Here is a 22,362-nt window from a genome sequence, read left to right as displayed (position 1 = left end):
CAACAGATAATCAAGCTCCTAAATTTGCCAGAAATGGCTGGTCTTTTCATATTTGCCATAAAAGCTGCAACAATTTCTTTTTTTTTTTAACAGAGTAATTTGTATTTGGTTGTAATCAGCGTTGTATTCCCAGCTAAAATAATGAGAGAGATAAAAAATTGTATTCGTTTGCTTCTCAATTTTGTATTTAGTATAGCGCGTAGAAAGTAAATACAAGAACAAGGAAAAAACCATATATGAATTATATAAATATAATATCACGAATAATAAAAAATATGTTTATAAAAAAATATTTTTAAAATTTATATACGAAAAAAGTATGAAATATGTATATATGAGTTTAATATAATACACATTAATAATACGTTTTTAAAAATACGATAATATCATAAAAGTTTTAATAATTTTCACAAATCTTCTATTAAAAATCGATATAATAATTCAAATATAAAATATTTAATTAATTATTAAACCTAATATAACTTAATACATAATCAAAATTCTTTGTATAATAAATAACGTATCAATCAGTTGAAAAAATCAAACAAATTAATCAGTTTTAGATTTTAGACTTCAAAATCAAAATGAATCTTTGTACAAGTTATAGGGGAGAAAAAAACACAATTATGACTAAAAATTAAGAAAGAAATGTTGTTCAATTTTTTTTAAATGACAATGATATTTTTAAAAATAATTAAAAATAAAAAAGATAATTTTATATTTTAAGTTTAACCAAAAATTCAAAATACGCATTTAATACGTTTTGGGTTTAAAAATTCTTTTAAATATGTTTAATATACAAATAATACAGGAACGCGAATACTACGTATGTTTACTAACTAAGGACTAAGGTGGTATGGAGTATCAAACAATCAACAATAATACAAGTTATTCCTTATCTTACAAAAATACTTTCACACCCTTGACCCTACCTTTCATGTCACAAAGTTTAATTCTTATGTGCTTATTCAAATATTATAGTCATAAAATTTAAATGATTTGGAAACTAAAATTTAAATGAAAAACACAACTTTCTTCTTTATTAAATTCGATCGTGATTTTATCTCCAACATAATTTATTAGAAAGTTATTATTTGAATTTTAATTCTGAATAAGATTATAAGTTGTAACACTCTCTCTAATACTTATTCTAAGAAGACTTTTCAACATGATTCATATGTTTTATTTATTTTTATAAGTATACAAATTCAAGGATGATGAAGCTAATCGGAGAATATCAAGATTTGAATTAATGATGGGTGGGAGGTAATTAGTTTCCAACTCCGCATTTTAATTTTTATCTACTCAATTATGTGCTATTTAGATTATTTTTTTGCATAGATACATCATTTAGAATTCTCATGTGTCCCCTTTGGATATGATTAATCCTTGGCTTGCTCCAAATGCTTATGTTTCTTGAGTGAACCCTTAGCCTTTCAGGGCTGATCCATCCTTGCTTTGTAAATTTTAAGGTTAATAAAACTATATGTATATATTTTTTATATAATTTAAATATATAGATGATATATTATTATATTATTTTTTATTTAATTCATGTTTTAAATATATTATTTCAAAATTTTAAACTCAAAACATATTAAATACGTATTTTATATATTTCTTGTATTAAACATATATCTTTACGTTTTTATATTTTTTGTTTTTTATAAATTTATTGAAATATAAAAATATCTTTTATATTTTCAATTAATTACAATAATATCATAATTATATAAAACAAAAAATCTAATTTTTTGTCATCCAAATCTCTAACTTTTCTAGATAATTTTTAGTAATGAGTGAATTTTAATTACATATTATATTATATTATATTTAATAATTAATTAGATACTTTATATTTAAATTGTCAACTCAAAAAAAGTATTAAAATTATTATTGATATTGTTGTATTTTTAAAAACATATTATTGACGATGTGTCGTATTAAACTCATATATATACGTTCTATATCTTTTTCATATCAGAATTTTATGATTTTTTTTTTTATAAACATATTTTTCATCATTTATCATATTATATCCGTAAAATTCCCATACCATTTTTTTTCCTATTCTCATATTTACTAATTAGGTCAATAATTACTATTTAACCACCAACTTGACATTATTTTAATATTGGATTGTCTCATCGTATTAGTAGAAGTTAATAAGTAGAGCAACGTTATGTATATACATTTTTAGTACATAATTTAGGTATATAAATGATATCTCATCACGATATTACTTTATTATTAATTCAAAATCATTTAATCATATGATAATATCTTATATATGTATTCAAATTATATACTAAAAATATATATTATTATATAATATCATACCAATATGTGTATCAACGTAAAATTGCAGACTCATAATGTAAAATCCGTAATGTAATCTTACCATGATGAATAATAATTGAGCCGTATAAGCCCATAAATGTATGGGTGATTTATTATCTATATTACAGAATTAGTAAAACAAAAGATTAAACTCTTTACAATCATGATAAAATAAGAATAAATAAAAAAAAAAAAAAGAATATTATACCTAACCAGCAAACAACAACACCAATCATGCTTAATTTATAAATGAACCCTAAAAGACTGCCAATAATCTCAGTGTTTAGCCATCTCCCAATCCAGACCTTGGAAAATTTACATGAGCATCTATGCATACTACCGTTAAATATTTTCTAAAGTACTTTTTTCCCATCACACACCATTGTTACTCATTCATGTTAAACAAACAGAGACTCACGCCGTTTCTTTGGATTTATGTCATTTCCTTTTCTCATCATCGCTACAAATTCTTCGTAGTTGATCCGATCATCCTACAACATAAAGCATTTAAGTCAATTTTATTTTAATGAAAAAACTTTATTTGAGTTGTATCACTTTTTTATGATCCTTTGCCACTTAAATTATCTTTTACGAGGCATCAATTCGGTTCTTTTGAAACACTAAAACAATTAATTTGTGATGCTTACATTATCACTGTCAACTTCAGAAATGATTTCCTTGATGTCTCTTCCATCACTCATGCCATATTCTCGGAGAACTTGCTCTAGTTCTTCAGTGGTGATGTACCTATATGTGTATCATAATAACAATTATGATGGTAATTAAGGTAATTAAACTACAATTTGAAGTTATAAATTATGAAATTAGCTATATATATTCACCCGCTGTTGTCTTTGTCAAAATGTTGGAAGGCTGTATAAAGATGTTCTTCTCTATCCATTCGGTTGAGGTGCATTGTTGCAGTGATGAATTCTTCGTAGTCGATGGTACCGTTACCGTCTGCATCGGCCTATTATTTATTTTTCATGAAACAGAAAGGAAATTAAAGTAATTAATTGGGTTAATTATAATCACTAATTACTAGCTAATTCTCACAAAGTCACAATGGACTTACAGCTTCCATCAATTGTTGAACTTCATATTCAGAAAGCTTAGTTCCTTGCTTAGCAAGTCCATGTTTCAATTCTTCAAGTGTAATAGTCCCACTGTTATCAGTGTCTATGCCCTTGAACATCTCCTTCAGCCCCATGATCTCCTCTTCTGATAGACATCCCGCGATGATCTGCCAGTTAAATTCAGATGAATTTTATCAATCTCAACCAATCAAATGCATCCTAATTTAGGTGGAATGTTAGTTAATTGAGTACCCTGAGAGCAACTTTCTTGAACTTGTTCATTGCCTTGAACTGTTTGAGCCTACTCAAAACTGCATTGTCAAGAGGAACATCTGGTGCCTCTCCATCCTCCTTGATCCATGGATGACCTTGTAAAAATAATGCACAATTTCATCAGCATAATGTTCTTACTTTCTAGCTGTTAAATTTTGTTATTGATTGTTGTCGTCGCGAAATTACCTAGAACTTGAATGGCAGTCAACCTCTGCTTAGGATCAGAATTGAGCATCTTCTTAACAAGATCCTTTGCTTGAGGTGAAATTGAAGGCCATGGGTCACTTGTAAAATCTATATGCCCACGCAATATTGCATTGAATATCCCATTTTCCGATTCTGCCGAAGGAAAACACCAAGTCGCCTTCCAATGAAAATTAAAAACAAATAAATTGGTTATAAATCAAGAACTGAAACATGATTTACCTGCCCAGAAAGGAGGAACACCACAAAGAAGAATGTACAACATGACCCCAATACTCCAAATATCAGCTTCAGGTCCATATTTCCTCTTCAGAACTTCAGGTGCAATGTAATATGCACTGCCCACAATATCCTTGAATACTTCCCCTGTTAATGTATAAAAATAGCTGACGAGTCAGAATATTAATAAAATTACATACACAAATAAGAAAAATAAATGATAACATGTCACCAATTTCATTGTTTGTGTATACAGTATTACTCACCAGAATATATACAATTTATCGAATTCGGAGGTTATATACCTGGCTTGTAAAACACAGAGAGACCAAAATCGGTGGCCTTTAGAGGAGAATCTTCCTCCTTGTTGAGAAGGAGGAAATTTTCGGGTTTAAGATCTCGATGAATGACCCCCATGGAATGACAAGTATGTATAATTTGGACGATGGTCCTCAACAAGGAAGCAGCAGCACGTTCTGTGTAATGGCCCTTAGCAATAATCCTATCAAACAGCTCTCCTCCAGCACACAGCTCCATCACCAAATGAACTGATTGTTTGTCCTCGTAAGCCCCTCTGAGTTCCACAATATTCGGCTGGCCTGTTAAATGATGCATAATCTGAACTTCTCTTCTAACATCATCAATGTCTTCTTTATTAATAAGCTTCCTCTTCGCAATAGTTTTGCAAGCAAATTGTTCACCGGTTGCCTTATGCGTACACAAATGTGTAACGCCAAACTGCCCTCTCCCGAGCTCCTTTCCGATATTGTACGTAGATTTTATTTCTTCCATCGGCCGGCCTAAGACAGGTCCGAGAGGACCGCCACCTCCCCCGCCGCCAGTACCTTTATTGGGAGACTTGGAGGAAGAATTGGCGCCAGGATTTGTAGAATTCTGAGAAGTTTTGGGAGGAGCTGTGGAAATATCAGCATGGTGATTAGATAAGCCTTTGTCCTTTCCATCATCATCAGCCTTACTCTGAGAGCAACAATTGCCCATATTAATCGGTAAAGGATTAAAGATGAAAGGATTATATTAATTAAAAATGATGGTGATGGGATTGTTTCAGAGATGGACTAACATAATTTTTTTCTTGTTTTTTGTACAAATGTTTCTATTTTGTTTCCTTATGGAGGTTGACGAAAGTGTTCTAAAGAGAAAGAAAGACATGTATAGAGAGAGAAAAGAAAGAGGAGGATTAAGAAACAGGTTGGATTTTTGGTGTAGAAATTGGGATAATGAGGAATTTTAGGACAGAATTCTTGTTGAAAGGGTCAGGCAATCTGATGGGAATTAATTGATTTGTGTTTTGAGACATGGGTTGAGAGGATTTTCCGGGAAGATTTTAAACCTGTTTGCGATTTTTGTATTAACATAGTAAGATATAATTTTAGTTGTGCATTAGCTAGAACATAAAACTGTTTATTCACAACCGTCTAATTCTAATTTTACAAGTACTTGTTTATGAAAGTGAACCATCCAAGTTTGTATAAAATAAAGGTCTCAACACAAACAAGTTAAAATGCTTGCCATAATCATATCTTATAGTACTCCTACTAGGTTAAATTGTTTTAGAAAATTATAAAATTATGTATACATATTTTGAGTATATAAATAGATATACATTTAATCGGATATTACTTGAGTGATTCTGAATCAATAATAAAATAACATTCAATCACATGATGATATATTATGTGTGTATCTATTTATGTACACATAATATTGTGTTTTGGAAAATGAGTACATCAAATAAATTATTTTGAATAATACTACGTGCACAACTTTATACATAAATAACAATGTATCATCATATAATTAGATAATTAAAAATTAAAGATAAAATAAAATATAATCATATAATAATACATCATTACTTATACACAAAATTATATATAAAAATTATACACATAATTTTATTGAATTATTGATCTCACATATGAGTAATATTATATGTACACACTTTTTAAATATAGATAATATATTATTATATAATTAAATATTATTTTTTTCTTCTTTCAAAATCAATCAATCCTGTGAAAACATTCGCAATCATAGTTTTATTGAATTTCATATAATGTAACTTGCATCATAAGCCACACAATTGGGTTATGCGCTTCTGAAAGGCATGGCTCATTACTATCATACACTAAAACTAGCACACTTGCTGCATAAAAGAGACAATACAACAAACATGGTTGGATTTACCAAATTGTTCAATTACTGATAATCAACGTACCATCTCAGTCAATAATAATTCATCGGTCACTGTCTAAATCTCAATACAAAATAAAACGCATGGTTAACAAGGCTGATAAGTTTACAATATATTTCTTCATTCTCCCAACAATTAAATCTGAGCTTCTCCCCTTGTACTCATCTCTCAGTCTCATCCAATCCAATCTCTTTCAACCTCTATGAATCTGAGGTTAATCTTTCCTCACTCCATTTAATTCAATCCCAACAATTTCAATCTCTATCAACCTGTGAAGTTCAGAACACAGTTTACCATGTAGGAATGTTGCATAGAAAGAGGACCCGATCCGTTGCACATGGTTCTCAAGTAACAAGTATTGTAAGACATATCTATTGGGGGATCAGAAAAGTTGTAGTGTCAATACGTAGGGATTGATGGATCAGCCTGGGTAGCATATGCGTGTATTCCTCCTGATAAATTAAATACTCTCCTAAAACCCTGATAGTCATCAACAAATAACCAAGATAAAAGGTCAGAACTACATTGAAAACACTCAGAAAAAATTATATATAATGTCACAACAGTATAGCAATTCACTTTAATCTATGTACTATTTAACTGTTGGTTGGAAATGTTTCTAGCATGTCAACTATAAGTTAGAAAAAGAGTATGATGATAAGATGACAAATTACAAGAAGACAATTGTCGTTACAGAGATGTATACATGTGTGCAATGATATGTCATAAAACAACCAAGTAAAACTAGGAAGATATTAAGGCACAAGGGAGGATTGCAAAAATATAAATGATGCACTAAGGAGATATTGAATTTAACATTGAAATATGTAGTCATTTTTCCGAGATAGTATTTTCTATGTACACGCAAACAAGCATGTTTTATTTTTCCTGGAAATGAATCAATAAATGGAAAAGGCTTTACCTGTGTCTGCAACCATTTGGCAACCTGCAATGACCGCATGCCATGATGACACTGCACATAACATATATTTTAGCACTATAAAATAATGGCATTGTAGGGAAGGGGATAAAATTGAAAAGTGACTATTTTATCAATGAAAAGATAAAATCAAAAGAAAAAATTACAAATTGAGTAGCATTAAAACGTACAAGGCAGAAAATAATTAAGATAAATCATGAAGAAGATAAGACTTCAATACAACATAGGAGGATTTGGGGGCAAGGAGGACAAAATTTCTTAGCCATAAAAAACACCTAATGCAATTTTCAGAGAATTCTCTTGACACTGACAACAAATACAAAAGCAATAGAGGGAAAGAAAATGTTCAAAATCCTTTATCAAATTAATGACAATTCTTTCCAGTCAAATATGAAAGAGAAAATTGAGAACAACTTAGGCCCAAGATGAAAGAAAATATAAATTTATTACCCAACATTAAGCCATTCTCTTTGCTAATGACAAAACTGAAAATCTTTGAACACTGATAAAAATTTTACACACCATTACATATGTATCCTTCTGAGGGTCAAACTTGGTAGTTATATCTGGTCCCCAGGTCCCAAACTGGCGGAGAGGAAGAACTTTAAAGCCTGGCAAAGAAGCTCGAGCACTGTCATATGAGAAAGATCAAAAAGTGGTGAACACAAAAATACAGAAACAATCAAGAAGGAAAATGATTAGAAATTATGAAAAAAGTAGCGAACCATACAAACAAGCAAATTGTACAAAGCCATTATTCCCACAGAGAAATGTGTAAGCAAAGATATAGCCCCTTTTAGAGAAACATGTTAGTTACATCAAGTTGCCAATATGTAGCTTACTTCCAAAAAAAAGATTCACCTCTAGATGTGCGCATAAACTTCCAGACAAACAACTATTGATTATAACTGATGATCATTGTGGAATAAGATCATTCTTTTTGCAGACACAATCATCAATTGCATATTTCCTGGGTTACTCCCCTTTTTCTCACAGAAAATAATTTTCATTATGAACTAGGGAAATAGTTAATCTGAGTTAAAGTTCAGCAAACTAGGCTGGAGAATCAAAATGTAATAGAAAAAGCATACACTTCATCAGGTTCTCGAACATCAATCAACCGTGCCTCTTCAAGGAAATCCGGATCTTGCATTTTAACATGAAATTCATCAGGCTGAATGTCTTGAAGAGATGATTCTTCCCTGTCAGTAAAAATGAAAGATGCAAAAAGACATTAGCACAGACAAAGCAAGAGCTAGCATCTGCATCATTTCATTAAGCACTAATAAGTTATCTCTTGATGCAAACGCTTAAGATATCAAACATCAATAACAATATTCAACCAAGATTCTAAGGCATACCTCTCAGATAAAACTTGCAACAAGTGCCATCCAAATTGAGTTTTAACCCTTGCAACTTTGTTCAAAGGCGAACTAAACGCAACCTCCTCAAATTCAGGGACCTGGATGAATTTACAATGTAAGAACTGTCATGTGTCAACCATATTGAAAACTAAGATAACCCCTTGAAGTAGTAAGCAAGTATCTAGATGCTCAAATTAGTGCAATTCACATTTACAGTTGAAAATGAAAAGATTTGATGGGTGTCCATATGTTTCCTCTATGTAGATGTTCTTTGCAATCCAAAGATCTAGACCTAGAAGACAAAGGCAAACATCAGGAATGCTGTATCATTGAGGAAATATTGCTCAATTAATGCAGTTATCACATAGACCAGGATATGCAACATTCACCTATATCCTGCAATCCATAATTAGCAGAGTCCCACTCAAAGAAAAAGAATTTTTGTCTTCATATGGTACCGAAATCAACAAAATAATTACTATTTTTCTAGTACCACATCTTACACTAGCATACTCAGTCCTCCTTAGAGCATTTCAAACCGGCTAAATAGAGTTTGGCTGCTACTAGAACAAAAAAGCCTTTACTTGAAATTGAAGTGGTTTAGTACAGCTCACAACAGCAGTCAATCAAGAAACTTACTTGAGCTTCAATGCTCTATGCATGCTATATAATCTTAAAAACTTTCAGCAGTTCGTGCAATATAAGTGTGTGTGTTAATAATATTCCCCATGTGTTAAATGAAGAAAGAACATTGTACAATAATGTTCAAAATTATAAAAATGCAATTTAATCTTAAAAGCTATAGTAGATTGTGCAATAATAGGGAGTGTGTCACTACCACTTTCATTGCATGAATCATATCAAAATTCTCTCATTTACCATTTGCCCCTTTCTCACCCAACCAAGCATTCCCCCCTCTTGCTTAGATGGACAAACTGAGTATTCAACAGCAAGATCACTTAAATCCTCTCCTTCGTGAAATAAAAAGATAAACCAAAAAAAAAAAAAAAATCAGTATAGGAATAAACAAGAAAAAATCCAGAAACAAAACATCTGAAAATATATATATATATATATGTATTATCTCACTTTGCATTTGACTTATGCATCTGTGCACGTATTTTTATCACTTATACAACTGAACTTTCATTTTTTTTTTTTCCCTTATTATCTTAACTAAGTCATAAATTTTCATTTCGAGTCACTTAAAAGAACCGATTATCACCTTCAGCAATCCTCCGCTGAAGATCCAATAAAAGCTTGAGGTCATCTTCTTTAACAAGCAAGTGCTGCACCAAAATTTCTTTACCACCTTCAGAGCCACTACTTCCACCACTAAACGAAGCTGAAATGCGACAAAACCCACTGAACAAAAAATCAAAACCATAAATGGGTTTTGACAGAAGGGCAAAAGCATTACCTTTAGCGCATGGAAAACGACCTATCATAGGCTGGGGCCGTTTCACGCTCCGCAGTGAAGAGGGTTTGAGGGGTTTGGGGAGTAGGGTTCGGAAAGAAGACAGTGTGGAGAGTTGGTGATAATTGAGAAATGAAGAAGAGAGATTGAGAGAGGGAAACAACGATTGTTTGAGAACAAAAAGCACTGGTGATGCTACTGGCGAAATATGAGTAGTTCTTATCATTGTTGCGGATTTAGTTTCGAGAGAGCCAGAGTGAGCGAAACTGTTGAGAGTTGAGGTTGAAGGTTCATTCGACTCGGGCGACTCACGGCGGAGATAAGCAGGCTGTGCACAAGTAGCTATTAAACAGAGCAATCAACGATTCGCACAAATGATAACGTATTAAATATTACTTTATTTTTAATTTTTAATTATTTAACCACATAATTACATATAAAATTATACATCTACTATAATTCTAAATAAAGATTTTAAAAAATAATTAGCTTATAAAATTGACATTTATTATATGAACAAAATAATTAGAATGGTGATAAATAGATTTAGCCTTGAGCCACAATGAAACCAAAAACCTGACAAAGGTAGAGAAGTTTATGTTAAAATCACTATTTTTTAAATTAAAATTGTTTTAAATGAGTTTAAAGGTTGGCCAAAAGACTTGTTTTTTTTTTTTAACTTAAATATCTATATATAAATAAATTTTAATTAAAATTTGGGGTAAAATTATTATTTAATAAAAAAAAATTTAAAATTAAACTTTTGTCATATTTTCTTTCTTTAATTTAAAAATCTTATAATTTTTTTGTTGCCCCGATCTACCATGAGCATCCATCATATAGACATTTGATTTCCCACCAAGATCAAATTAACCTTATTATCTTGTATTGGGATATATTCTCTAAAGCATATTTGCTGGAAGCATCTTATAGCGCATCCTTATCATGAAATATATAATTAACTCAAAAACCCTTGTCTTCTCTTATAAAACCATCATCAATGGCCACAGTCTGAAAGTTTGGAAAAGGTTGTAGACAATGCACTGAGTCAAGATTTGTCACATACACATTAGCTAGAGTACCACTATGGCAAATAGCCTTTTCATGCTTATCACTCCACCCAGCTTGGTGTTGCACCATCCATTCAACCCCAGCATGTGATTGAATAATTTTCTGTGTCTATGGCCACCCAAGTCTAAACATCTTCCTCTGATTTCTAAGAACTTGACTACATGAATGGCTTAAATTTGTTTCTTCTTTTCTTCATTAACCATCAATCACAATAAAGATGGGATCATAAGAAAATCCTCAATCCAAAAATACTTTCACAGCTGTGGAGTTAAAAAAAAGGTAATTTTGCTCTTTCTTATCCACATACAAATCACTTGACAAATTTTCACATAATTCAAGTCCAGGCACAAAAATGTCAAGATTTGGAATTATTGTGATTGACTGAGTTTCAACAGATGTGGAGTTGATGCAATTGAGACATGCTCACAAGCCATGAGGTCTTTTAATCAAGACTTAATTTCATCCACCCTTAAAAGCTCTGTTTAAAAGTATCAAAAACCTGGATTGTATATTAGTTTCCATAAATCATTTTGTCTAAATCTTTCCATTGCCAGTAGTAATTTCATTAGTTTCCATGAACAAGTTTTATGGCGAATACTGTAAAAGTAATTATATGTTTAAAGCAATAAAAGGTTACAGTCTAATATAACCAATTTTTTTTTTTTTTTAATAATTTGCGAAACTAAACCTCTGTTGAACCCTACAATTTGTATTAAGTGATTAAGCAAATTTTTCGAGACAGCTTTTTTTATCTTCTTCTTAATATGATTTACTGCCTTACACATCGAGGATCGATGAAGAATGAAAACTAGCTATATTATTTAACAAAAATTACGATTATAATCTCTTACTTGGATTACCGAAGGAACTAGCTTGCACCAGTTTCTGAGCTTGAAAGTGGCGATGCTAATGATCTTGATTATTAAATGTAATTTGGTAGCAGGAGAGGATGAGGCACTAGAAGAATTTACTCTTTGTGTCCAGGCATAAATGAGCAAGCCTATTACAAGGATGATTGCTCCTGCAACAAAACCAGTAGGAAGAGATGATGCAACACCAAGGCATGGCAGTGGCAATGTGAAGATGTATACTGATGTTGGCACTGCCATGTTGAAACCAGTGTAGTACGAGGGACTCATTTCTATCCTAGTACACACAAATTCTACCTTAGACACTTGTGTTCCAAATCTTGTTTTGACACCAATTATAACACCCCATTGCAAAAGTTCTGCCCTCCAAAGTAAAGTGTTATCTAATCTCATCTTAAACATGAATTAAAATAATAAAAACATTTAACCACATAAAATTATTTAAATTCCCTTTATAAAATCATTACGAAAGTAACACATCAAGTGTCAAAACATCAAACCAAAGAGAAAGAGTTGGGTGATAAAACACTAAATAAATAAGAGTATCGATTATACATTAATAAAATTTTTATATATATATATATATAATCACTTCCAGATTCTATCTTGCATTCCACATCTCAAACTCTCTCGTCATCTAAGATTTGTCTATACCCTATCTCAAATGACTAGGAATGCTAATATGTACATAATATATATCTCGTCTATAGTGAAAGCAAATTTATCTCTCATTTTTCTAAATCATCATTCTATGTCAATTGGACTAAGTGAAGGCAAGGATTTGACACCCTAGTCGAGTGACTCATCTTAAAGGTTATCTATATCTTGGTTCGTCCTACTATGGTTTTCAATTGATAGATTCATAGTCCTAGCATATCATACCATAGACGCCAATCAACAAACTCTCTACTACCCGGCATGTCCTATACTAACCAAGAGATCCTCAATCATACCATACACAATAGTGGACACCAATCAATGAATTATCTCATCACCTTAACTACGAGTATAAAACCTGTCATAAATGTCTTCTCACAATATCTTTCTAAAAAATACCCTAAATTACATGTTTCTATGGGTAACATCTTAACTCATATTTTATGGGAACTCTCTATCCCTCATATGCACTCTTCGGGTATCTAAGCCCCACATGTGTTCTACAAGATCCCTATGTCCTTAATTGTTACCCAATCACCCAAAAATCATAATTTTCAACGTCTTATAATATATTTCATCTCAAAGATATGATTTCTAAGATTACTCTCTCAAGCTCATGAATCATTTTATATCAGGGCTCTATTTTTTAGTGTATATGCCTCTACCTTCATGCCCTATCTTATTCTCTCTCTAAGGCATATCTTGATACTTCAACATACCATCTATATCCCCTAAATCACTCAGGACAGGTCTATATATGATTGCCTAATTGATCTTGAACAAACATTCATCTTTCTTCTCATGCACAACTGTGAATTCGATTCTATATAGACATGCATTAGTTCTTATGTGAACATTCAAGACTATTCTTCCATGGTCATTCATGTGCGCTCTCATGTACAACTTTGTAGTCTAATGCATGATCGTGCACTTCATTGTCATAACTAGAACCTTTCTCTATTTCCACGACCATGCACACCCTAAGGATACTAATGTCCTTTCACACTCATGTGCAGTCATACACCCCTTTCTACACAAGTGTACCTCATGTGCCATTCTACATTTCATGGATAAGTGTACAAGTCCTTCATACATCGGTCTATTAATAATCATTGTACGATGTAGAGTTCCTTTTACATGGGCATACACCCCGTTTACATAACTATATTTCGTGTAGAAACATGGTAGTGTCTATCTATGGAATGATCGCACGTTGCATTCAAGATTTGAATTTCAAGGAATCAATGTAGCCCCTATATTGACCACACTTAGGTAATCTTTCTCTAGTCTTGGTTGTCTCATCACTCATTATCATTCAATGGAATCACGATCCTAGTTAAATTAATCGATGGACACCTATCAACAGACTTTTTATGTCCTAACAAGTCTTGAACCCCAAATCAATGAACTCTCTATATTCTGATATGTCTTAGCCAATTGACAAACCACAGTCCCGACAATGATATATCTATCAATCTAAAGACACCAATTGATAGACTTTACCTTATCTGTGGGTATGTCTAGGTCACGAGTAGTTTGTTATTAGCCTAATAATCACAATCTCTATATATCGTAGGTATCAACTACTAAATTGACACCCTTAGCTACACATGTCCCCATCGAGCGTATGCATAAAGCATCTTATAAGTATCATCATGCAACATCCCTCATGTTTTCACATTAGGTTCGTGCACTAGAGATCAGACAATAGTGGCATAGTATATTGATCTTAGAGCAAAGATCACATTATATTGACAACTCGTGCTAAAGATCACACAAGAATAGTATGAAATTTCAATCATATGCCAAATAAACCACACAGTATTGGCATTTATCCATATGCCACAGCTCACACAATAATGGCAATCATCTTCCTTCTCATGCCAAAGATCACACACTACTGGCACGCATTCAATTTGTTTGAGTCAAAGATCATATAACATTAACTTTTGTTTCATTACCTTATGTCGCAAATCACATAGTTGGTAGCTCGTTATTCAAATTCTTAGTTGTTTCCACAACTCTACAACTTTATATTTCCTAATTAAATCTTAATTTGTTTACCTTGTAACTCGTACGTTAAATCACACATGTTAAAGAAACTCTAGTAATTATGTCACCTTATTTATATCATATAAGGTTATTCCTATTTATATTCCCTTATTACATACAATTTAGGGTAAATTTTGTAATTTCAACTTAATGAATAGGCAAACATGGTTGATGCACAACCCTACTCTACATTTCATGTTTGCATAAGTGTTACTATCCTAGTAACGACAATGCATTCTTTTATGTTATTACTAATGTTCATCTCTATGAAAGGAACATTGTTCATCATCTTCAACCTTATAAATGAATAGTCGTTCTCCATTATGAGCAAACATTCATTCACTCAAATAATTCTAAATTTCCGGATTCTAACAAAGAAAAAAATTGTTTTGACAAAAAGAGATGTCAATCCTCCCTTTGGTCAAAGGCCCCCTTGAATAATTTCCTAATTAATTTCTTGTCTTCACCTCATGTTCTCCTCTCTTTTTCTAGTCGTATCTCTTTTTCATTTCCATTTTTCCTCGGTTTGCTTGGATTAGTGCGTTTGTCTGGTTGTCTTGTTTAAATTTTTTTCCAGTCATGTTATCCACAATTATGACAGCAAATTCATTGCCGAAAATCCATTTTTGACTACTTTAATTCTCCTACAAACTTACCTGATTAGAAGAATAACAGTGTATGAGTAGAATATTTCTCAATCTATAGCCCAAAATTCATCCGACATAAGACAGGTAACTAAAATTCCATATTTTTTTAATTCTATCTTCATTCAAATGATACAAAAATTAACCTTTGGACGGTAAAATGATCCACAAATTAAAAATTCAAATGATACAGATATTAACGATTAAGTCAATCCATTGAAAGTAATATCATGCCTTTGTATCAGCTACATGCTTTCAAATGAGTCAGTCAAGAATGCATTACATGGCACCGACCTATCGCTTTTTTAAGCTGATAGCGAGGATATTCCTTAATGTACATCATGGTTCAAAGATCAAGACTTTGCAACCTGAATAACGTTCATCTACCAGAGAGTCACCAACTGATCTCAACTGGTACAGGCATAAGAAATCATTCTGCTCTTCATGATGGCAAGCTTTACTGAAGAATGAGTGCCTTCACTGTCCAAGTGCATCATCAATGCCTTCTGTCGTCATCACTTTCCCTTCTCCAATCTTGATCTTCAAACAAGTCTTCAGGTGGATCATACACAATCATGTCAGGGAAGAGCTCCAAGAAATCATCTTTGACCTTTTCTCTCAATTCTGGATATGGAATCAGGCCCTTCAAGATCACACGAAATGGCAATGATATTGGGGGATCAGGAGATCTTCTCATTTCATCATATATATCCATTGCTTCCGAGGGCAGTCCGCTATCCAAGAAGGCCCTGACAATGTCACCAAAGGTATGCTGATCAAACAAAACTTCCTCTCGCTTGAGATCTTCCCAAACCCATTTCGCTTCATTCACCTTTTTGTTTCTTGCAAGCATCATAAGCATGTCCCTGTAAAAGAACATGTCTGGGCGATACCATATTTCTCTGCGCACCAAATCATATAGCTGTAAAACAAACATAGTTTTGAGCTTCTAATTAATTTAGCAAGTAACTACCATGCACTAGAGCCTAGTTTCACATGCTTCAAGTCTAAATGTTCAGTGTAACAACTAAAGATCACTTCATTATCTCTTCTATCGACCAGCTGCGTATAACAACAAACATTGCTTTCCTTCAGTTTCCTTTAGTACGGTGACAAGAAAGAGAAAAACCTGATAGAAAAGAATTATGTGTTTCAATTCTGTCAAAATAGAATGGCTTACATTTTTATTCTACATTATTGCAGAGCCCTATTTACAATCTGTTTCACCCAATTTATATATTGGTCTGCTAAGCCAACTCAATATGTAAGCTCACAATTTGTAATCACCATTAACAATTGACAACCCTGAAAAGCAAATTTTACAGGCCAAACTCAGAGCAGAGGAAGTATAATCAATCAAAGTTTATAGTAGAAGGCCTTATCCTCACAACTCACAAGAAACAAATAAAAGTAATTTTAAAATACTTTTGCTTTCCTTTTCAATCAATGGCACAACGTAGAGAATGAAATTTTCCCATAATCAGAAGAAGCAATTCCTACTAGAATTATGAACACAAGTGGTGTCAGAGCTGGCCCCAACGTTGTGATAAATGGAAATCAACCTTCACACTAGAATTCTGTTTTTTTACCATTATTCTTATACAATTTTGAAACTCCAATTAGCCAATGAAATACAAAGAAAATCACTTGAACAACAAGGATAACATGCCATAAATTTAATAAGAAACACCAAATTTCATAACAAAATCCATTTGAAAATAAAACAAACCTTCATGCAGAGAAAGACCTGGTCTTGCCTCTGGAACTCGGCAAGAACAGAAACAAGATCAGACTTGAGCAAGCGAGACACATGGGACTTGATGAAGCGTTCAAGGCGTAGAGGATGAGATTGAACACGCTTCAACTCTTTAGCCACCATCAAACCCTCTTTGCTCATTTCCTTCTTTCTTCTCCATATAGACAAGCTAGGACTTGAAGCCCACCGCGAAAAATAGTTCCTCAAGACCCAACATTCGTGACTTTTCAAAGTGTTTTCAGAAAAAAAAAGATTGGAGAAGGGGTCTAGTGGGGCTTTAGCTAAGAAATTTCTTATAAGAGTCGGGGAAAATGCTAAACGCCACATAGAATAATAAATCAAAGGCAAATGAGCTTCCAAAAGTGACACTTTCGTTCATAACAACCTGCCAATTAATGCAGAATCTTTAGTTAAAATTAACAAAAATCATTATTCGTTATCCATGCTCTAGCTGTCATATCTAATATGAATCAAAATAAAAATCTAAAATTTATCGACAGTAATATCACTGGTAGCAAAAAAAAAAAAAAATCAATATAGAAATCAAAATCATGAAACCCAGCTACACTAACAACCATCGAGACGGCGAAACCACCGTGACAGCCACCATCATTACCAACAAAAAAGTAATAACACAAAATTACCGGATTTTTTAAAACTAGATGGGTTACGACATAGTGCGGCGGTTGGCCGTAACAGAGGCTGTGAGACCACTCTTTTAGCCGAAGGATTTGATTCCAGGCCCGGATCTCTTTAGACTGTGCGTCTTGGGCCTCCGCCGTCGTTTGGCTGGTAGGTGGCGGTTGGCTAGGGTGCAGGTGGCTGAGGGCTGGCGGTGAGGGGTGCCACTTTTTTAAATTGATTTTACCTTATTGTTTGTTTGGTTTTGTTATTTTATTTTGGGTATTTCGTATAGGCCAAACAACTATGTCCCACCCAAACTATACTGAACTCTCAAAGTTCCCCCCATTAACTATGGAAATATCGTTTACCCACCCATAGCTGGTTAAATTTAACGAAACTCTAACCCCTGAAAATTTAATCTCATTTCCCCCCTCCAAAAAGTTTAAAAAGTAACTTTTCTCCCCTAAGCCAAGTTTGAAAAGATCACATTTTCCCCCCTAGGGTTTAGTTTTCAAACCCCTTCACTTTCTCCGGTGCCATCGTCGATCGTCTTTCTCTCCCGACCGTTTCTCTTCCACCGACGACCCTCCTCAACTCCATCCCAACCCATCCGGCACTGAGAGAAGTTGTCTGGGAAGACGATCATCTTCCCCAGAGGACAACGAGTCGTCTCGTCTTCCTAGACAACGAAGACAAGATCGATCGATCTCGTCTTCATCGTCTGGGAAGACGATTTCTCTTCCCAGATGACTTCTCTCGATGCTGGATGGGTTAAGGTGGAGTTAAGGAAGGTCGTCGGTGGAAGAGAAACGGTCAGGAGGGAGAGACAGCCGACGATGACACTAGAGAAAGTGAAGGGGTTTGGAAATAAACCCTAGGGAGGAAATGTGATCTTTTCAAACTTGGCCTATGGGAGAAAAGTTAGTTTTTTAAATTTGGAGGGGGGGGGGGAATGAAATCATATTTTGTTTATTTTTAATATAAAATGACGATTTTATCCTCACTACCCTTAATTTTAACTGTTGATGGGTGGGTAAACGATATTTTCATAGTTAATGGGGAGAACTTTGAGAATTCAGCATAGTTTAGGTGGGAAATAGTCGTTTGGCCTTTCGTATATAGCCAATAACTAACTTAAGTTCCAAAAATACACTTCCACGAAAAGTTGTTTATCTAGCTACATATATTTATAAATAATTTTGTACGGAAATAATATTAAATCATCATATAATTATATGTTATTTTATTTTTAATTTTTAATTATCTAATTATATGATAATATATCATTATTTATACACAAAAATTATATATATAACACTACCCATATTTATAATACTAAATCATGTTAAACCTTTCAACCTAATATTAAAAGGAAATTAAAAAAATTCCACATTTTTGAATTGTTTGATCCATAGATCAATAGAAAACAAATTGTTTGCTTTTCAACGTGTAGGAACATTGATAGGTTTTCAAGAAAAAATGGTGATACGTTTCATATGTATTGGTTGTGCAAATCTACGTAAATTTTAACTTTTTTTGTGCAATCCTTCCCATTGAAAAAAGTGAGTTTAGGTTGTTTCAAAATCCTACTTGAAATGGCTCATTGCTTCGTTTGTGGTATTATATATTTTACTTACCCAACAAACAAAAAGAAAAAAAGAAAAAACAGTTCGATATGCTTAACATATAAACAACATTGGAGAATCTACTCTCTTGCACGATATGCATAGGTGTACATCACCTAAAATAAAATTAGGCTTTGGATGCGTTCGGTTAAAACGTATTAAATATTACTTTAGTAATATATCTTTTATTATTTATATTACTTTGTTTGATTTATAAGTAATAAAAAATTTTGGTAATGTTCTATTATCAATGGTGATGTGACAAATAATATAAAGGGTAATCTGATTATTACATCCACCTTAAGTATTAAAAGATTACCAACATTTTATTATAACTATATTCTTATTTATTATTTTTTTGGGCAAAAATAATCTCATTTTCAATTAATATAACAAATAATATTAAAAATATTTTTAAAATAATTACACCCAAAAATATTTAAATAAAATAATATACTAATATTCTTTTATTACCTCTAACCAAACACAATAATTATTTATACCTACCCAATTTATTAAATTTTATCAAATATAGTAATAATCTATACCCAGTAATCTTCAAATTAACTTACCTTCAAAGTAATCTTCTAATCTTAATAATAAAACATTCCATAAACCAAATGCCTCCTTAATGTATTTCCCACCCAAATTTTGGTGAATCAAATTCTAAGATTTGGATTTGGAAGAGTTCCTTTTTTCACTCAATTGTAAAATTTGTTAATAAAAATATATTAATTTTTTTTTGGCTAAGAAATGAGAAATTATAAATAATAAGAAAGCAAAATAAGAAAGAAAATGAGAAAAAATATAAAATAATTAAAATAAAAATATAATTTTGTTCATACTATTAATGGTGGAAGTGACATTAATCCTAGTATGTATTATACAAAGTGACAAAATTACTCTTTAACTATTAAAACTAATGTTTGAATGGTGAAAAAATAAATTTTTCAAAGTTTGAATATTAAAAATCATTGTTTCATCAAAGTTAAGAAGGAAAATAATTTGGCGATAAAATTATTGTACTATATGATTATAATTTTTGTTTCTTTATATATATATATATATATCACTATCACTGAGATTCATGTGCAAAATTATAAAAATATACATTATGTAAACAAGTAGCATATAATTTTTACTTGGTTTGGTAAAAAACTTCAAGAGTCTATGTTCACAATGTTATTATTGAGTTGATAAAAGAATATTACAAGACAATAAACTATGGAATGCTTGTAGTTGAATTTCTTTTTTGATGTTTTTTTCCCCTTACAATTTGTGTTTATATTAGATATTCATTTATATTGAGTTATTGTTAAAATCATGGTATGAGAGGTCTTTGCATCCCACTTTGAAGCTTCTAAAAGATAAATTATTCTTCCTAAGACCTAATCTTATAACCTGCAAGTTGTGGTATTGTTTAATCACTATCTACTATTTGTTATGTAAAGTTATATATGTGAGTTGATTTTGAGAAGGAATTTTCATTGTATAACAATTGTCCACAATTTTGGAAGAGCAAATAATGTTATGGAAAACCTTATCTAATGGATTGGATGACTATTGATACTATTTTGGTTGCATACATTTTAATACCTATCTGTGATTTTCACACATTTGTCCAAACTTGATAAATACATGTTAAGCCAATCGATTAACATGGCCCAAACTTGTTACTAGTTGGACTCAGGACATCTATGTCAGATAGATAAGTTTACTCTCTTAAGGCGAGTTAATGTGTCACAATAGAGTGTTGGTTCAGATGACTGTGAGGTGTTTACGACTTTACGCTTTAGTTTATTGAGTACTTGACTTGGTGATGTTCATTCAATTTCATTAGGGATGATTCAAAAACTCTGAGGAGTATGTTGGTGATTTACCTTTTCAATGACCATATATAGGATCACATTATATTTAGTTTCACATTTTTGTTCCGTGTATGTGTGTGTGTGCGCATATAATATGTCTTTGAAATGCATCCTATAGCGCATTCTTGTTGTCAAATATGTCATGTGCTTTAAAACCCCTTCTGCCTCATGTAGAACCATCACTAATACCCCCATAAAAAAGATCTTAATAAGGCAGAAGCCAATGCATTGAGTCATGAATAGTGACATGCACATTTATTAAAGTTGTACCATGACAAATTAAATCTTTATGCCTTCCATTAGATTCAACTCCCCTACTTCATTTTATATTATTATGTGTTGATTTGTTTCAATGTGAATTGTTTTTATTAAACTCAAGATTTTTACCCTTCAATCAAAAGAACCCCAAGTCAAGACTTTATCCTCTCGTTGAACTCATTCCTTAATGATCACCAATAACTCTATACTAGAAACCCATTAATATCTTTATCACCAATATTAGCCTTCACATTACTTTTTTCTTTTTCATACTAACTTGGAGTTGGGCAATTACCACTTTCTTTTAGTATGCATTATGATTGTGCCATTTCTATATAAACTAACAAACAATAGTGATTGTCTTTCATTAAGGGGGAAGGTCCATTTATATGTTGTTTCTCATAACACTTTGTTGAAAATTTGTACTGACATACATTCATATAAAGGGGTGTCACATGTTTTATTTTAGTTAGTTAAAGCTATGAGACATTTATGCCTTAGATTTATTCTCAAACAAAAGCTCAAAGTCTTAACCAATCATTTGTATATAGTTTCTTATTTGATTATCAACATTTTTTGTTTCCTATTAACGTAACTCTTCATGTTATCAACAACGAATATTTACTACCTTCCATGTCTAATCATAAATATTATTTCAAATATTTTCAAAAGGAAAATACCTACAATAAGTAAACTAGAATTGATTATAACATTTGTCACAATATATGAATATATAATGATATTCTATAAAATAATAATATAACATATATCTTATGAAATTTCATATATTAACATAAATGAAAAATTATTTCAAAATGTCAAAAAATCCCTATATTAGTATGAATTTTAATAACCGCAAACAGTTTAAAAAACCATACTGTAATTCTCTA

The 22,362-nt window shown here is 31.9% G+C and overlaps 3 protein-coding genes across 3 annotated transcripts; all 3 read right to left on the bottom strand.

Moving 5' to 3' along the window:
- Window positions 1–2,716: 2,716 nt before the first annotated feature.
- On the bottom strand, window positions 2,717–5,111 carry LOC123225217 (calcium-dependent protein kinase 34-like). Its single transcript, XM_044649126.1, has 8 exons — window positions 4,418–5,111; window positions 4,116–4,259; window positions 3,876–4,028; window positions 3,669–3,784; window positions 3,416–3,583; window positions 3,183–3,310; window positions 2,988–3,087; window positions 2,717–2,831 (listed from the first exon to the last, which is right to left on the bottom strand). The coding sequence occupies exons 1-8, from the start codon at window positions 5,109–5,111 to the stop codon at window positions 2,739–2,741; spliced, it is 1,596 nt and encodes a 531-aa protein (XP_044505061.1). The 3' UTR covers window positions 2,717–2,738.
- A 1,180-nt stretch (window positions 5,112–6,291) lies between these two features.
- LOC123225151 (rhodanese-like/PpiC domain-containing protein 12, chloroplastic) lies at window positions 6,292–10,382 on the bottom strand. Its single transcript, XM_044649023.1, has 8 exons — window positions 10,052–10,382; window positions 9,857–9,976; window positions 9,511–9,602; window positions 8,629–8,729; window positions 8,359–8,469; window positions 7,790–7,898; window positions 7,250–7,300; window positions 6,292–6,807 (listed from the first exon to the last, which is right to left on the bottom strand). Exons 1-8 carry the CDS (start codon window positions 10,272–10,274, stop codon window positions 6,727–6,729), a joined length of 888 nt encoding a protein of 295 aa, XP_044504958.1. The 5' UTR covers window positions 10,275–10,382; the 3' UTR covers window positions 6,292–6,726.
- Window positions 10,383–15,420: 5,038 nt separating this feature from the next.
- LOC123224806 (pentatricopeptide repeat-containing protein At1g62350-like) lies at window positions 15,421–17,970 on the bottom strand. The gene is made up of 3 exons (XM_044648531.1): window positions 17,742–17,970; window positions 17,071–17,482; window positions 15,421–16,263 (listed from the first exon to the last, which is right to left on the bottom strand). The coding sequence occupies exons 2-3, from the start codon at window positions 17,422–17,424 to the stop codon at window positions 15,838–15,840; spliced, it is 780 nt and encodes a 259-aa protein (XP_044504466.1). The 5' UTR covers window positions 17,425–17,482; window positions 17,742–17,970; the 3' UTR covers window positions 15,421–15,837.
- Window positions 17,971–22,362: the final 4,392 nt, after the last annotated feature.

The sequence above is a fragment of the Mangifera indica genome, chromosome 9 (assembly GCF_011075055.1).
Source record: "Mangifera indica cultivar Alphonso chromosome 9, CATAS_Mindica_2.1, whole genome shotgun sequence".
NCBI classification, from domain to species: Eukaryota; Viridiplantae; Streptophyta; class Magnoliopsida; order Sapindales; family Anacardiaceae; genus Mangifera; species Mangifera indica.
Note: the sequence above shows the minus strand (reverse complement) of the source record. Positions and strands in the feature narration are given on the sequence as shown.

What these genes read in the sequence shown, in the direction of transcription:
- LOC123225217 (XM_044649126.1), bottom strand. Translation starts at nt 5,111, where the DNA reads ATGGGCAATTGTTGCTCTCAGAGTAAGGCTGATGATGATGGAAAGGAC. An exon ending in CTCTGTGTTTTACAAGCCAG is followed by an intron (nt 4,260 to 4,417) that starts GTATATAACCTC and finishes ATACATTAACAG; the next exon opens with GGGAAGTATTCAAGGATATT. An exon ending in TCAAGAAAGTTGCTCTCAGG is followed by an intron (nt 3,584 to 3,668) that starts GTACTCAATTAA and finishes TTTAACTGGCAG; the next exon opens with ATCATCGCGGGATGTCTATC.
- LOC123224806 (XM_044648531.1), bottom strand. Translation starts at nt 17,424, where the DNA reads ATGTGGCGTTTAGCATTTTCCCCGACTCTTATAAGAAATTTCTTAGCT. An exon ending in AGGTCTTTCTCTGCATGAAG is followed by an intron (nt 16,264 to 17,070) that starts GTTTGTTTTATT and finishes TTTGTTTTACAG; the next exon opens with CTATATGATTTGGTGCGCAG.
- LOC123225151 (XM_044649023.1), bottom strand. Translation starts at nt 10,274, where the DNA reads ATGATAAGAACTACTCATATTTCGCCAGTAGCATCACCAGTGCTTTTT. An exon ending in TCAGCGGAGGATTGCTGAAG is followed by an intron (nt 9,603 to 9,856) that starts GTGATAATCGGT and finishes TATTTCACGAAG; the next exon opens with GAGAGGATTTAAGTGATCTT. An exon ending in TTGCAAGTTTTATCTGAGAG is followed by an intron (nt 8,470 to 8,628) that starts GTATGCCTTAGA and finishes TTTTACTGACAG; the next exon opens with GGAAGAATCATCTCTTCAAG.